Source organism: Sceloporus occidentalis, unplaced genomic scaffold (assembly GCF_023333645.1).
Source record: "Sceloporus occidentalis isolate IW3139 unplaced genomic scaffold, rSceOcc1.0.p SCAF_30, whole genome shotgun sequence".
NCBI lineage: Eukaryota > Metazoa > Chordata > Lepidosauria > Squamata > Phrynosomatidae > Sceloporus > Sceloporus occidentalis.
Window position 1 is genome coordinate 4368410 of NW_028317010.1, and position 16510 is coordinate 4384919.

General features: G+C 36.5%; 1 protein-coding gene across 1 annotated transcript in view; it reads left to right on the top strand.

Moving 5' to 3' along the window:
• LOC149298936 (1-phosphatidylinositol 4,5-bisphosphate phosphodiesterase epsilon-1-like) overlaps positions 1-12266 on the top strand; it is a 104532-nt gene extending 92266 nt beyond the window's left edge. The window contains exons 20-32 of the mRNA XM_089486787.1: positions 404-445; positions 982-1106; positions 1218-1335; positions 2458-2589; positions 2883-3173; positions 4553-4716; positions 5789-6050; positions 7515-7633; positions 8059-8187; positions 9682-9897; positions 9993-10160; positions 11043-11261; positions 12087-12266. Of these exons, the coding sequence (XP_089342913.1) occupies positions 404-445; positions 982-1106; positions 1218-1335; positions 2458-2589; positions 2883-3173; positions 4553-4716; positions 5789-6050; positions 7515-7633; positions 8059-8187; positions 9682-9897; positions 9993-10160; positions 11043-11261; positions 12087-12266 (2165 nt within the window). The remainder of the gene's footprint in view (positions 1-403; positions 446-981; positions 1107-1217; positions 1336-2457; positions 2590-2882; positions 3174-4552; positions 4717-5788; positions 6051-7514; positions 7634-8058; positions 8188-9681; positions 9898-9992; positions 10161-11042; positions 11262-12086) is intronic.
• Positions 12267-16510: the final 4244 nt, after the last annotated feature.

Below are 16510 nucleotides of genomic sequence, written 5' to 3' on the forward strand. Positions count from 1 at the left end.
ACGTGACTTGATAGTATCACTTATTAGGGGCACTAATATCATATTATAAGTCTACAGTCAAGGGCAACAAAATGGCAAGAGATCTGCTAACAAACAATTTTAGGGGAACAGAGCTCTCTGTACCCCTTGTGGCTCCAGGCTTACCCACGGCTTCATCCCCGGCCATCCAAATTCTTACAGGAGGGTATATGGGTTTTTTTATTGCTAATTCACACTAATTTCAGTGCATGTATCCCAGCTTATAACATGGTCTTCTACTTTATTACCTTGCCTAGATAAGTCACTTGTGTTATTAACGCTTCAATTTTTGCTTAGTACCACCAATTAATGAATCATAATGACCTGTATTGTCTACTGATTAATGTTTCCTTCTCTCATTGCTTCTTTAACTCTTTTCCTGTAGCTGATGTCCTTAATGCTTCCCCTGCTCCTAACAGCCAGGAAGGTAAAATAAATGGATGGATATTCTAACTGCATGGATTTGTCCAATTTATTTTATGTTAATTAAGCACATACTCAATATACTCATACGAAACGCTAAATCCAATAAGGTCTGGACTTTTGCATGTGTCATATCGTGTCTAATGCATACTACATTATGTTCTAGATACCATGCACTCGTTATGCATTTTGCACTTTATACTTAAATGTTACTTAATTTTGAGCAACATAGTGCATGCTCATTCTACAGTTTTTATGGTTTTTTTTATTAAGTATTTCAGTCATGTAAAATGTTTAGGAGTTTTCGTTAAAAGACAAAACATATATAAATATTTGTAATGGCCCATGAGTGTGTGTTTCAGGTGTGTTCCTGTGCCATGGACGATGTTACCATTTAGCCGTACCCACTAGTCTCCTGTCTTAACTGTTTGAGTTTTGGTGGAGATTTAAGCTGTTTCTTGGTATCTAAAAATACATTACTTTACATGTAACCCTAAATATATATATTTACAATGTCAACCAAAAATTAATTCTTTGTAGATAATATTCTTGATGACCGTCCTGAATCTAAACAATCCAATGACAAACTTCAGTTTGAATACAATGAGGAAGCACCCAAGAGGATCAAGAAGGCTGACAGTAACAGCATCAGTAACAAGGGAAAGGTAGCACATTTTGTTTCGGAATTGTTATAAATAGGATAAATGGGAATTGCCAACACTGGCGACTTGTGCAAATGTTAAGCCGCCTGTTAAATACATGTTACTGTGGCATAGGTCTATGACATGGAACTGGATGAAGAATTTTATCTTCCTCAAAACAAAAAAGAAAGCAGACAGATCGCTCCAGAACTCTCTGACCTCATCATCTACTGCCAAGCTGTGAAATTTCCTGGTATGTATCCCTTGTAATGATTATAATCCTGAATGTTGATTGCACATGGGAGTGTTTGGTTTAAGCTAAATCAATAGCGTTTTCTTGTTCTGAATGTGTCGTTTTGATGTATTTGAATACGGGAACAATCTAATTTGAAGGTGAGATTCACACTGTTGTGGATGCTTAACCACCCCAGTAACGATTATAGTGCAAAGAGTTCCATTTAAAGCTAACTGCTTTTATTGACACTTCTCGGAATAACATCAATATAATGATAAAGAGCATCCCTCTTGGCCGAGCTCTTGTGTACTGCTAAAGCTCAGGACCCTCCAGCTACAAATTGAAGACAATATATGTTAACACTTAAAAGGATATACAAAGCTTACTTTTTTGTTCAGTATTTGCAGGGCTGGTTTGGAACCATATTCATGTTGTTGACATTTACCAACCCTTTGTTCAAGCCAGCCTACCTTCACATAAATAACAAATATATTGTTCTTATACACTGCAAATGCAAAAATCCTGTAATAAGTTTTAGTTTGCAAATCGCCTACAGCATGGCACCTATATATATACAGTTATAATGGGGAATACATCCCTGACATTGCCTGTTCTAAGGCTGATATTCCCCATTATAATTGTATAAGTCGAACTGTAAATAATTGGCAACCATAAAAAGGCTAGATAAGCAGCCTTTTGATGCCAAAGCAATTTGGAAAGAATATATGAAACGGGGCAGTGATTACTGCTAATTCTCCTGTGCATCTGATCTTTATTAAAAGTTACATTACCCTGGTGTAGGTGTATGTGTAGGATTAACTTGTATGAATTAGAATGCAATTTAATTTTTTTACTGTAGGCTAATAAATAAAAGCTAACTAACCTTGTGATTGGCATTTGCAAATAGTCAGATAAGAAAATGAAATCTACTAATTAGAGTGCATTTTTTAGTGCAGTGTTTTGCATTGAATATTACTTTAACTAGATTTGGAGCAAAAGGCACATTTTAGATTAAGTAGTGTCATGTATTATGGAATAACCGGGTTCAGTTCCATGAAATGTCATCTAAAAAGGCTAGGGAAAATGTCATGCCCTCTTGGTCTGCTTCTTGGTTCATTAGTCTTAATTTTATGGGAACAGGCCTTTCAACATTAAATCCGTATGGATCTGGCAGAGGAAAGGAAAGAAAGTGCAGGAAGTCAATTTTTGGCAACAATCCTGGCCGAACAAGCCCTGGGGAACCAACGACACTTGCCAAAACATCTGGAAAAGGTATTGTTTGTATATTACCATCTGATTTGATAATGGGTTTGTGGCATTATTCTGCAGCATGTACAAGGGCTCCTGAGTATATTATTAATATGGATTATAGTTGTCCAACTCATCTTTCATGTTGAATGTTATGGACATTTCACACAAAAAAAAGTGAAGAAAAAAAACCAGATTCAAATATGCTTTCATCATGTAGTTATTTTTGGTCATTTGGTTTTTAGATTATTTACAGGGTACATAGTTAAATGTTAGGTCCTCCAGTAACCTGTATGTATGCCCCCATTTTTCTGAAGGTACATCCGACACACGCCAGAGCTGGGATGAACCGTGTTCTCCTCCGTTCAACCCTACAACCTCTCTAAGTGCGATCATTAGGACTCCTAGATGCTACCACATCTCTTCACTAAATGAAAATGCGGCCAAGCGTCTATGCAGGCGATACTCGCAAAAGTTGATTCAGCATACTTCATATCAGCTGCTACGGACATATCCAGCGGCTACCCGCATTGATTCTTCAAACCCTCATCCTTTAATATTCTGGCTTCATGGCATACAACTAGTTGCTCTAAATTACCAAACAGATGGTAAGTTCAAAAATATGCTTCTAAAGTATATACAAATGTGTATATTACATTTATAAATGTGGATATTGATATCGTGGAGCTGTGTTAGGGTAGTAACGTGATTTGAGCTCCGTTAAAGCACTTTAGTTAAATGTTTCACAAGAGTGTAATATGTGCCACAGCCGTTTCACTACTTCCAGCAGAGATGGCCATGCCAGCCAATTATCAAGAAATACAACTGCCTCAAGAGCATAGTCTTACCTGTGACATTTTGTGAAGCAGTGGCTCAATGTGTGAACTTATATGTGTCACGTGAATTTCTAAGCTAGCAAGGGAGCATTGGAGTTCACATTCAGGTGGAAGTTGGTGTTCACTTGTAGCCCTCTTAGAATGTTTTTTTCCAGAAACAGTTTTGACTTGTGGACCACGCACAAGCCTTGTCAAACATTGTTCTACACACCTCTTGTGTTCATGGTCCCATCATGACCTCAGCTTGGAATGATGATTGCGCTGTCAAAGAGCTTGTATGTAGTAAGGGTTATAATCATTAGGATTTCACACAGATTCTCCCATTTTATAAGAATGATTCTGAGGACGCTTAACTCTGGTGCTCTTTATGAAGTCAGTCATCTTATATGTTAAGTTTAAACATTAGAAATTACATTTTCCCATATGTTTGCTTTCTTTGGTCTTCTTCCAAGTACTCATAATGATGTCATAATCTGAGGTGGAATCTTCCACTACCCATAGTCTTGGTTGCTGTTTATTTATTCACTGGTGAAGTGTTGGATGTAGATGAATCAAAGCTGCTGTCACGGTTGTTTAAGAACCAGGGGTGGGTTCATTGGCAAGGTGAATATTAAGCAAACGGCGGTTAATTCATATTTGGTAATATGAAAACCATACCAAATATTTCACACAAAAAAGGCAGCTCAATATTTACCAAACAATTATTCTTGAGTTATTCTCATTTTCTGTCAAGCAACCATGTCATTGGTGGCTACAGAACCCTGAAAAGTTAAATTTAATGTGCACACGACATACTAATTCATACATTTTAATATTTCCCAGCAAATGTATAATGCCAATACAGAGAAATGATACAGGGATTTGGTTGAAGTTTGTATCGGTTCATCCAATCCTGGGTAATATTCTAGAAGGTTCATTAGAGTGCAGATTCATAGATGAAATCCACACATACTTTTCTGCACATGACACTTGCTGAACAAAATCTCATTGGTCGTCTAAATGTACATGTAAAGGAAGTTTGTAAATATTAGATATAAAAATGACATAATATGTGAATTATTCCCGTGGCTGTAGGATTCCACATTCAAATTGTGGTCATGTAATTGTTTGTACAAATCAGATTTCCGGTTTTCTTGTTTCCTTTCCTATAGATCTTCCAATGCATTTGAACGCAGCCATGTTTGAATCTAATGGAGGATGTGGATATGTCCTAAAGCCGCCTGTATTATGGGATAAGAGCTGTCCCATGCACCAGTTGTTCTCTCCATTAGATAGAGACTTGGAAAGTATGGAACCTGCAATATATTCATTAACAGTAAGAACTTTATTTTTAAATTCATTAATATGAAATCTAAAAGCAAATATAACAAAAATATATATTTTAGATTCACTGTTTTACACAGATCTGTATAACATTGTACATTGGTTATGTGTTATATAGAAACATTGTAAGTGTTTTCATTCTTTGATTCTTCAACATATGCTTGTATTAAACGTTGGTTCTCGCCAGATTGTGAGAAAGCAGTATTATAAAAAGCTTGCATTTAGTGGTATGATTATGATTATACTACTAGTGTTATGGGGACTGATATTCTACAATGGTCAATTCCTCTGTAATGATATGTAATATATATACACTATTAACACACGTGCTATAAACCTTTATTACCCTACATTTCACCTTTAAGACGTAGAGCGTTTTTGAAAGCCCCTCCATCTTTGTCTACTGAAATCACGTAAATCGCAAGGCATGTATATACTACACCGGGATATAAGAATAGTTCTTGAGTAAGAATAGCAAAATTATAAGATTTAAAATTTCCAAAATGGACATCTCTAAATTTCATGTGTAATTTATTCTGGCATGAATATAACCAAAATCACCCTTTTCTATAGTTCAAGATAATAAAACTAACGTTTATAGAACCAATTGACTGTTAAACATAATGTTCAGTAAGTTTTAAAACCATGTTCTAATGAATAGTTCTCGGTTTTATTCAGAGAATTGTTTGTACTCATTGACCTTTACAACAACACAGTTCAAACAGGGCAGCTTAGATTTTGTCTACATTAGCGAAAACCTGTGAAGGATTCCAATTTTTCGTCTCTCCGGCCTCTTATAGTGGGCTAAAGTTGGCTGCACCGACATTTTTTTTAAATACAGTGAGTGAATTTAAACATTCATGGGATGAATGGATCTTATCTGCCATCAAATTAAATGTTTCTGTGATATATGGTTTTGTTCCATTATAGATCATCCATTTACCTAGCTTCCATTATCATAAGGTGGTCTGGGTAATGCATTGACAGTTTTCTAAGTTTCTGAAGGAAATTTAATTAGTGATGTAATATGATTTGATGTAACACACGTAACACTTGTCGTACAGATTGTATCGGGACAGAACGTATGTCCAAGTAACAGCACTGGCAGTCCTTGCATTGAAATTGATGTCCTCGGGATGCCGGTGGATAGCTGCCATTTTCGGACGAAACCCATACATCGCAATACCTTGAATCCCATGTGGAATGAACAGTTCCTGTTCCGGGTTTATTTTGAAGATCTTGTATTTGTTCGTTTTGCCGTAGTCGAGAACAACAGCTCTGCCATCACTGCGCAGAGGATAATCCCTCTGAAGGTGCTGAAGAGAGGTAAATTTGCATTTTCCGCATACAAAATTATTTTATTGAGAGTTATAACAAATCCAGATGTAGTTCAACCAGATACAAATTATTTATTATGTTTATTATTTTCATATTATAAAAATTACATCAGTAGGTGCGCATGTGCCATTTGTTAACTATGCAGAATGCGGCTAGAATACAGGAAGCATGTTATAACTATCAGTTTGGCATAAAAAGAAAAAATGATCTGTCCTTGGAAAAAAACCCAATAAATTATGTAGGTAGATTAAACATTGAAAAAAAAGAACTGTGATTGAACAAGGACATGGCAAAAAAAAAAGCTTTGGCTACTAAGGTGGGAATCTCCTGGTCATGAAGGGGTCAACACTGACCTAGTACTCCATGTAGGTCTGTGCCATTAGTAAAGAAAGGATAGAGTAAAAAGAAAAAGAAAAGAGAACGGAACCAGCAGCTCCAAGCAAAGACCAGACGCTCGCCAAGAAATTCATAGATACGAAATTGCAATTTCCAGAAAAACGTAAAATGTTAATACAATAATAATAATAATACAACTATAAAAGAATATTTTGAGCAATTTACAAAGCTTTTACAAAACCGCACTAGAAATAATGACCTTGCTGTCATTGGGCAACAATGAAAAAGTATAAACCACTTGTGCTGATTTGTAAAATATTTTAAAACATTGTAAATTGCTAAAAATTGTTTTATGGATGTATTATTATTGTATTCAAATGTTAAGAAATTGCAATTTTAAGAAAAACTTAAGCGCTCACACCAGCATTAACCCAGTATGGAATTATTTTTATAACATTTTCATTCTTAAATGTCACTGTTATTACAATGTGACTAAACATACCCAAAATGTTATAGTAGTATTACGGCTAAATGTATTCTTTTGGTAAACAATATGCTCGAGAACACAGATAATACAAATAATTGTCTTCGGGAATTAGTGTCCCATCTCGGAAGTTGTGTGAATAGCTTTTTATAGTACGTTTATTTTTGGTTTGTTTTGACATGGTTTCTCATGTAATAAAAATAATTCCTTTTGTGTGACCTGGGGCAGACTGGTACAGATGTGAGCCGGTTTCAAAGGCCATATTTTACATTCAAGTTGACGTCAGCAGTCCCTTGACCCCTCTGGTCACAAGGGATTGCAAAGCATACAGATGTTTACTCTAGAAAATTAGACGTCCGCACACACGTTAATTCCGATTTGTTTGCGCTGCTATAGTTCTAGTCTCTGTTCACATGATCCGTTAACTATTTAATTCTTAAAATACTGGAAAATTCTCACGGCATTACAGAATCCATAGGGGCAAATTAATAAACAGTTTTAGATTGGCAGTCAAATATCTGTGCTTTTGCTCTTTGTATTGGATGAATTGCGCTTTGGAAAAGGAAAATAAATTAAATATTAGATCTTATAGTAAAACCTTCTGAATTTATTTTGTGAATTATGTCATTCAGGCTACAGACACCTGCAACTTCGTAACATACATAACGAGTCCTTGGAAATCTCCACTTTGTTCATAAACAGCAGAAGAATGGAGGAGATTCCAAGTGGAAGTGCACTTCCAGCCTCGTTGGTAGGTCAATGTAAATATTTCTAGAATTTATGCTACATTTTATGGCTTTATTGCGGTGAACAATTCTCTATTTTAACTTTCTCCACCTTTTCAAAGACGGTCTCCATTATTGCCCTAAATTGGCAGATTTACAGATATTATGATATATGAATAATATATTTAGACGACTGATATTAGTAATGTAAAGAATAAACCGGGTGGCATCCACCATAAGAAAGAGTATCTGGAGCATTTTGTTTAGGGTGCTATAGGAAGATGGGGCTGGTGGGACCCCAACGCACACACCATGCTCTACTCAATTGTAACTTCACACTTCTCCCCCCCCACTGTGCAGTCTCTGATTCAATCAATGTTTAGCTGTATGTTTATGTAGTATGATACAGGCATATATTAACCATGCGTTTTTTCCCCCTGATTCTGTGAAGTTTTTCAGCTCTGAGGAAAGGAAGGTGAATTCCGTGTTTAAAGTGACAATACATGGAATCCCTGGGCCAGAACCGTTCTCCGTATTTAACATTTGCAGCGGAACCACTGCCAAGCAACTGCTCGATCAGGTAAGTCTACTGGGCTGCCCTAATGTGCTTTTACTGTTTAGTTTTTTGTACTAATATTTTGTAACTACATTGAAATGTCTGTTTTGTTTCATTTTTTGTAACATTAAAGTATCACCACAAATGGTTAAATAATTGGGATTTCAGCACAAAATATATATATATATATATAGAGAGAGAGAATGATTTATATAAATTCACCAGGTGATAATTAAGTTGTCGAGTGAAAATATAAATTACTAATGCAACCCCAGAATGTTCTATCCCCCGCTTAAATACGGTTATGCTTTCTTGTTGTACGGCATTTTAGCAGAAAGTGGTTTTGGTTAATTATCTCGATTGATAATAACTTCTTCCTAACAATTTAGCATTGTGTTTAAAAAAAAAAAAAAATAAAAAAAAAAAAATAATTATATGGTGTTAATAATGTTAATAATACCCGTATAGTTGTATAGAAACGAATGAAGAACATACGTCGCCCCTCCAGCTTTACAGCTCCGACGAGAGAATCCTTAATGGGAGAATGAGTTAAGGACACAGATATTTTAGCTATTAGCCTCCAGAATGTTTTTGCTGGAACTTTCCGTTCTCAATTAACACACAGTCTGTAACAGTCTCTGCGTATGATGCAAGGGTTCTGTGTGAGCGCCTGGCATTTATAGACAAATGCTAATAAGTCATTAACTTAAACTTTTTATAAAATAATAGTAAAATGGTAAAAGTGTTAATTCTTTTGAATAAAAGGGAATGAGTGAAGAAGTTTGCTTTAGTTTTTTAGTTTATAGAAACAAATATAGCTGGCAGGTCAACGTGCGGATGTAGTGTCCGTCGCAAAATATGAAACAAGGATGCAAAGAAACATTTTTTCTTTCTAGATTCTACCTTTTATTTCTGTAAATCCAAATTGTTATGTGATGCACTACTTGTTATGTCCAGGTTAACCATTGTTTAACCATTGTGCATCACCGTGGAATATGATGGTGCTATGTAAATCTATAATAATACAAGTGCTGTAAGAATATGAAAATGGACTGACAACAACGGGCATGTTCTATCGGCTCCCGCTTTGTCTGAGCGTGACCTAGAAAAGAGTGAAGCGACAATACTCTTTAGTCTTGTAAAGGTTTACTGTAACGCGGCTTCTGCTGTGCATATTACAGTAATGTTCTTTTGATCACAAATAATACCTTTATGGATTGATGTGTCATTACATGTATGTAGGCCACGTTTTGGGCTACTCTTTTGTTAGCGTGAACAATTCTGTAGAAAACAAACTCAGGTTTTTAGAACTGGATGGTGCATGCGGTATTATTTATAAATTAGTTTATGCATTTATTTTTAGCTGTAGATTGCTACTGAAATAAACATGTTTATGTACTGTACATTGATTTCGACCTTTTCCTTTTTGACCGTATGTCAGTACTAAATGCAATTACATGATGAGATGAAAATCTGTTTTTTCTGTTTTATGAACTTTAGAATTCGGCTGTCTTACAGGTTTTGGCTACTGAAACAATGCAAAAGCACGAGACAAACCCTGCTGATTATTTTCTGATGGAGGAAAAATGCTTCATATCAAAAGAGAAGAACGAGTGCAAGAAGCTCCCATTCCAGAGAGCAATTGGCGCAGAAGAAGACATCCTGCAGATTCTGAACGGCTGGTTCCCAGAAGAAGGATATGTGGGAAGGATTATTCTTAAAACTCAAGAGGAAGTATGTTTAAGTTCAGTTGAGTCCAAGCAATGATAAGCCGTGTTTGTTGGTAGTGTACCCTTTGGTAACAAACTTTCTTCTTCTGTGTTTCTCAGAACATGAATGACAAAAACGTTTATCAAGAAGACAAGGAAGAAAAAGATATCGCTGTTAGCTCAGACGACGAGAGTTTTTTTGTCCAGGTACATGATGTCTCTCCTGAACAGCCGCGGACGGTTATTAAAGCGTTACGATTCAGTACCGCACAGGATGTTATTCAGCAGGTAATCACACCTCCCTTTCAACGCTGCCACGGACACCGATTCCATTATCATATTCGGCCACTGAATAGTGAAGGGGTTAATTGTAATAGCTTTTGTTACAAATTAGAAGGTAATTTTAAAGGAAAGATTTGATTTTATATATAGTTAGATGGTCAGACAGAATTATTTAACTGTGTAAAATGTTTCATCATTCATAATTTTTGTTGGGATCATTTAACTGTCATGTGACACAAAATCAGGCACAGGAGCAGATTGTTTCGATAGTTACCGAAAAGGCTTCTTACGTTTCAGTGATTACACTATTGGGAAAATAATATAATGAGAGCCCTGCTTAGGTTTATTGGATTAACAACAAAGTGCAAACAATATTTTGTGTGCGTTGAACAGCACCTTTGAAGTTTCATACTCTTTTGAGTTGTTGTTAAAAGAAAAAAAGATGAATCAGAGCTGGATTTTTCATGTAATTACGTAGCGTATTTGAGACTATATAGTTGTTTTGATGACATCACCACGTTAGATCAAAATACTTCAGAACTATTATCATGCCTAGGGCGTTGCTGGGTTCAGTGATGGTTCTGTTGAAAGGCGCACTCCAGCCCTGTTTTCGTGTTTAATGCATATCGAAGCCTATTTTGTATAGACTCCAATACATTTTAACTGCATGCTATTAACATTATAAAGTTAGATTTCTATCTTATTTAGCATCCTTCTCTGAACCCTGACGTGTTGCTGGCATACACTGACTTCAATGGGAATGCATGAAGTATGCCACTCGCTTACGCTTCCTTTTTAGAGCATTCAGTGTTCTCACTTATACTTTTACAATTTAGAACATATACAGTGTTATCTATAGAATGTGGCCTTCTTGTTTTAACATTGCAGGCTCTGAGCAAAGCCAAGTATTCATACAGTATATTGAACCATCCAAATCCTGGTGACTATGTACTTCTGGAGGAAGTAACCAAAGAATCTTCAAACAAGAAGTCATCTACTGCTAAAATAACTCAGAGGGTCCTCTCTGACCATGAATGTGTCTACCAAGCTCAGAGCAAATGGAAGGGAGCTGGGAAGTTCATTTTGAAACTAAAGGAGCAGGTCCAGGTAACCCTCCCAATATTTTACTTCCCGCATTAGGAAGCCATAACATGCAGGAGAAATGGTTTGGGCTAGATAGTTTTAGCACTTTATCCAATTTCAGAGAGGATGTCTCATTTCCGGTAGGTCATCTTCTGCAGGATTAGATGTCTGCTCTTCAGACAGATGCATTTTATGGATAACCTGCCAAGCACCTGCTTGTCCGTTTCACTCTCGTGTCCCTTTGAAGATAAAATTACCATTACAAATATAACTTTCTGAAGGTTAACTTGTGAATCAGCATCCCTTAGAGACCAGAATAACACGGACTACAGCACAGTGACATGGATTTACATGGATTTTTTAGCAATCTTTTTTAATTTTGATTGCAGTATTAATGCACCTTTATATAACGTTTCATTACTTCTTATTGAGTAATCTAATTTGTCATTTCTGGACGCATATATTATTCCTCCTTTTTTGGCCATGCAGAACAGGATGCCTTAGAGTTTGGCCTTTATGTTATTCACTTAACCATTCCAGTTAGCAGGGTCACCTGATTGCTATATTGTTAAAAAACAATAGTTTACATTTTTAGAGCACTACTGTGTATTCTGCTGTGACATGTCATGTGGGTCTGTTCTGCTTCAATGTCTGTTTTGTATAAAACCGTGTGAAATCCTGTTGCAGTTGAACAGCTAATGTGCCATAAAGATATTTTTAAACATTGTACACGGATGCTAATACTTTAAGATGTATTAAGTGGGTCCTCAGATTTATGTTACATTGTATGAGATGATTAGATAACTATAACTAGCTGTGTGTTTGTTTAATATAAGTGATTTTTTACAGGCAGCGAGAGATGACAAGAGAAAGGGCATTTCAATTGCCAGTGAACTTAAGAAGCTGGCAAAGTCAAGCAGGCAGTCACGGAACTTTACGCTGTCACCTCAGATAATGTCACCAGAAGGTACCCAGAATAGAGATGAAAAACCTGCATGCAGTGTGTCCTTCAATGACATCAGTGAATAGCGACTATATTTGCTTGCAGCATAATCCATGCAGGTATGATGTGATGTTTCAAAACATTCCTCTTCCTTACCACACAAAAAAGAAACTTGGGTCAATACTGGTAACTCAAAATTGATAGCTACTAAGGTGTATATTGCCCTTGGAAGAAGTTTCCAGGAGAGTAGAAATTTCATGTGCTTCATGAAGGGCCATCACAGTGAGCTTCACCTGGGACAAGACAAACACCAGCCTGTGTACAGTATAGTTAATGTGGGAACATCTCCTAAAAGCCACCTCACCAATTCAACTGTGCATTCGAGTCGAGCTCATCCCATTTCATATAGGGTAATACCAGAGTTGAAATATGATTTACTTTTGCATGGTTCATATATTTACAATTTGATGCAAGCCAAGTCCCTGGTATATCCCTAATAAGACCGCATGCAGCGATACTTGCATTGGATTTATTTTTTGTGCCAATACTCTAGCAAGTATACCTACTATGAGGAAGGTGTTCTGTCACAAAATGATTGTAGTTGAGACACCCGCTATTACTATTATGTCTTATTTTTGTTTAATGTGGAATAAGACTATGCCAAGACAACCATGGTTTGTTTCTGTTCAATTTAAAGAGACAGTTCTACTTACAGAGAGCTCCTTTACCCTCTTCCGTACTTGAGATAGGGCAGAACTCAGAAATAATAAAAACCCCTCCTCTTAGGGTTGCCTTCAGTGAATAACAAAGACCCCCCAGGTAGAAGCAGCTATCGGGCAAAAAAAATTTAATTATAAAACACTGAAATAGAAAATAAAGGGTATGAACGTGTCATCAGGGGAAAGAAGTTCTCAGTAAGTAGGACTGTTTCCCTGCGATCCCTAGTGACACCATAGAGATATGCCAATGATCAAAACAAAATAATGGGGGGGGGGACAACAATTCAGGAACATTAAATAGCTGCATCCAGGATCTAAGAGCACATCCTTCTCGCAGGGAAGTTGACAACTTGCGGATTTTTCAGTACTTTTAGAGGCGCACTGACCCCTGTTAATTCGAGAAGAGGTCACAAACGTGCTTGAAGATTTTTAGTTCTAAACAAATAGTAAGACATCTCTTCAAATTGTAGGTATGCGAGGCTTCTTCCACTGATTTGAGTGAAGGGAAAAAACAGAGTATAAGAGGAAAGGAGTGTGTGAGTGCACGGGTGAGAGAGCATGAGAGTACGAGAGTAAAAGTGAAAAAGCAACAACGTGAATGTTCGTTTTCGCTTCCTCCTTGTTTTGGACATTTGTGTGAATTAACAATATTGCCTAAATAGAAAACTGCCTTTGGCCACACACTTAGTTTTATTTTTGAATAGTGAATTCACCTTAAACCGTGCTTAACAAAAAAAAAAAGGCAACGGTTCAATAAAAATATTGTAAGTAGGGTTGCCATTTACAAACCAGAAACCGGTAATAGGCTGCGTCTGACCTAAAGACCGGTGTGGAAGCAAATCTGGCATCCAGAACAGAGTTGATTGTAATAATCTGATGAGATTTTTATGCTGCATGTCTTTATTTTGGATTTGTGTATGGTGGAATCTAATCCGCATGTTGGCTTTCAGAACGTCTTAACGGTTTGTTTTGAGAATACCTCTGCAGGAAGAACAAAACCTATTGTTACTTTATAACGAGATTCATTATTGGTCGGCTACTGAGAAAATATCAAGATTTTGAAGATATTTCATAAATACCTACGCATTTATTTCTAGTGCTTAGCAGATCAAAGTTAAAACAAGTATTTGTTCTATGTGTGATGTATACATTATTTTACATAAAATTACAGCTGACTTGATGAACCCCAAAAACGCGTTAGCTTCAGATGCAATAAATGCGTGAAATAAATTCAAAATGCATTACATCGTGTCAGCGCCCACATACTGGTATCCATAACCATATTCTTGCACACCATTTTCTTTTTGCTGTGGTGACATAGATTTTATAACCTAGCTACACAAATGTAACCACATCTCCAACTGTTTTTCAGGTATCCATATAAGTACCGGATTGTTAAAAATAAAAACGAAAATGGAGCGAAGGTCATCATCCGTTAATAGGCACCCCAGCATCCGCTCGTCCTGCTGTAGGAGGACTTCTTCTGCCTGGTACTTTTTGGCACTGAAGAATTGGAAGCTGCCAAAATGACACAAGAAATAACAATCTTTTGGAATACACGCAGTGGGAAAATTCTTGGAGCTCAGCGCTCACCTTTTATGACGGGCGCCGCTGTTCTCTGCAAAAGGTCAGCAGATCATGTGTCGGAGGTACCTACCTATAGCCAGATGAAGAGGCGAATGGCAAGGCACCTTAGCAGTGGTTAAGATGCTGGAGATAATCAGGATATTGAATGTGAGGAGAAACACAACGGGCTTGTTTAATTTTTACACAGTATCAACCACATGAGATGGGCCTTTTTCATTCATTGTGCTTTAGAGGCATTGTGAATGGCATTATGTGTTTGATTTCATACATAAGTGATGTGGCCTTTCTTGTCTACATTTACTTACTTTAGATAAGTAGCATTATTGTTTATCAATTTATTAAGACACTACACCTACTAGGATTCTTTGTCACATCCTTTACGTATGATAATGTGTTTTAGTAACAGACACGTATGTGTGGTCAAGTAGATGTCTTGCTGTTTTAGAAGCATGCGAGGCATTGCTCGTCGTCGTTTTATAACGCCTCGAGCTGCGGCCTTCATATACGAGTTAATCTGCTTGGTTTACCACTTTATTTCGAGGTATTTCTAAACCTGTTTCATTTAAAAGGCTTGCGCTGTTCAGTTGTATCATTTGCACCTTAACAAAAACATGGGAGTGTCAGACACTAATTTATTTATTCCCCGTGACGCACCATGTACGTTCATTTTATTACCATCCCTTTTGGTTTGTTTTACTGAAGCAATCGTGTTGTATATTGACATTTAGGTCATTGTAAATTTGTTTTTAACCCCTTAATGCTTTGCATTTGAAAAGGTTTTTTCCTCTCGCATCGTTGCAGTTATACTCGTGTCCAGCATTGGTAATTTATACCAAGGCATGCGCCGTAGGTAGCAGCACACATTTATAAGAGATTACGTGAACCCTTGGACATAATCACAAAGCGTGGCTTGTTTAGGACAGAAAGGGTATTTTTTTCGTCCATTTAGATACCCAAGGAAACGTTCTGCACTTGATTAAGAGTATAGATTAAGGTTTGGGCACTCTTAGACTAGTACGATCAACCCTATAGACCACATCAAATGAGCAGATATTTTGGGGAGAAAAAAGCATCCCCCCTATTTATTAGTTTACACTATATAATCCCAAATTCTGTGTGCGGGTCAACATTTTTAGGAAGATGTGTTTTTTTTTCCCCCCTCTTTCAATAGGGTCTCAGCCACTTAAACAAATAGTTAAAAGCTCCAATTATACCAATTAGAGCAGCTAGGTGGTGTGCTTTTTTAATTATTTATTTATACACTTTTATCTCTGTATTCCAGAACATTTTTATTATTTGGATAAGGATCTGGAACCTAAACCCTGATGGTGCAAATTAAAATCAGGCATATAGTTCCAGGGGGTATTGACGTATTTTGTTGAATAACGCAGTTCTTAACAGTGGGTACATTCTAGGTTTAAATACATTTTAGCTGTCTGCAGATTTTATACACAAATATAAATATATAATTTTGTATAGATCATAAAATAAGGCATGCTTGTCTTAAGCTATATAACCTAAACACATCACGTGAAGAATGCATTTCATTTGGTGAAGTATTTGGCACACTTTCCATTACTGGCTGAACGGTTGCTTTTCCATTTCTAGTGCTTTAATTGGTACAAGGCTGTATGTTCATTTGATATTTTATGTCAATACAGAAAGCAGAATGACACTGGTACAGCCGTCACTGATTATTACTTGGCTATAATGTTATTTATTCCTGAGAAGCCAGGAAATTAGAACATGTTTTCAGCAAAATTGTATGCTTTAACACTTATGAAAACTAAAATATTTTAAGTTTAATTTTACAGTGAAATAAAATATTAAGCAGATGTTATGGGCCAATTATTCTGTGGAGAGCTCATTCAACCAATCCATCTCAACACTTAACTCTTCTGTGGCCAGTTAGTTGCTCTAAACCCCAATTAACAAAAACGCCCAAGAAGGAAAACTCTTTAGCACAATTGCTAATCACATTTTGGAGAACTAGAATATATAACCTATATTCCTGAGCTATGAAC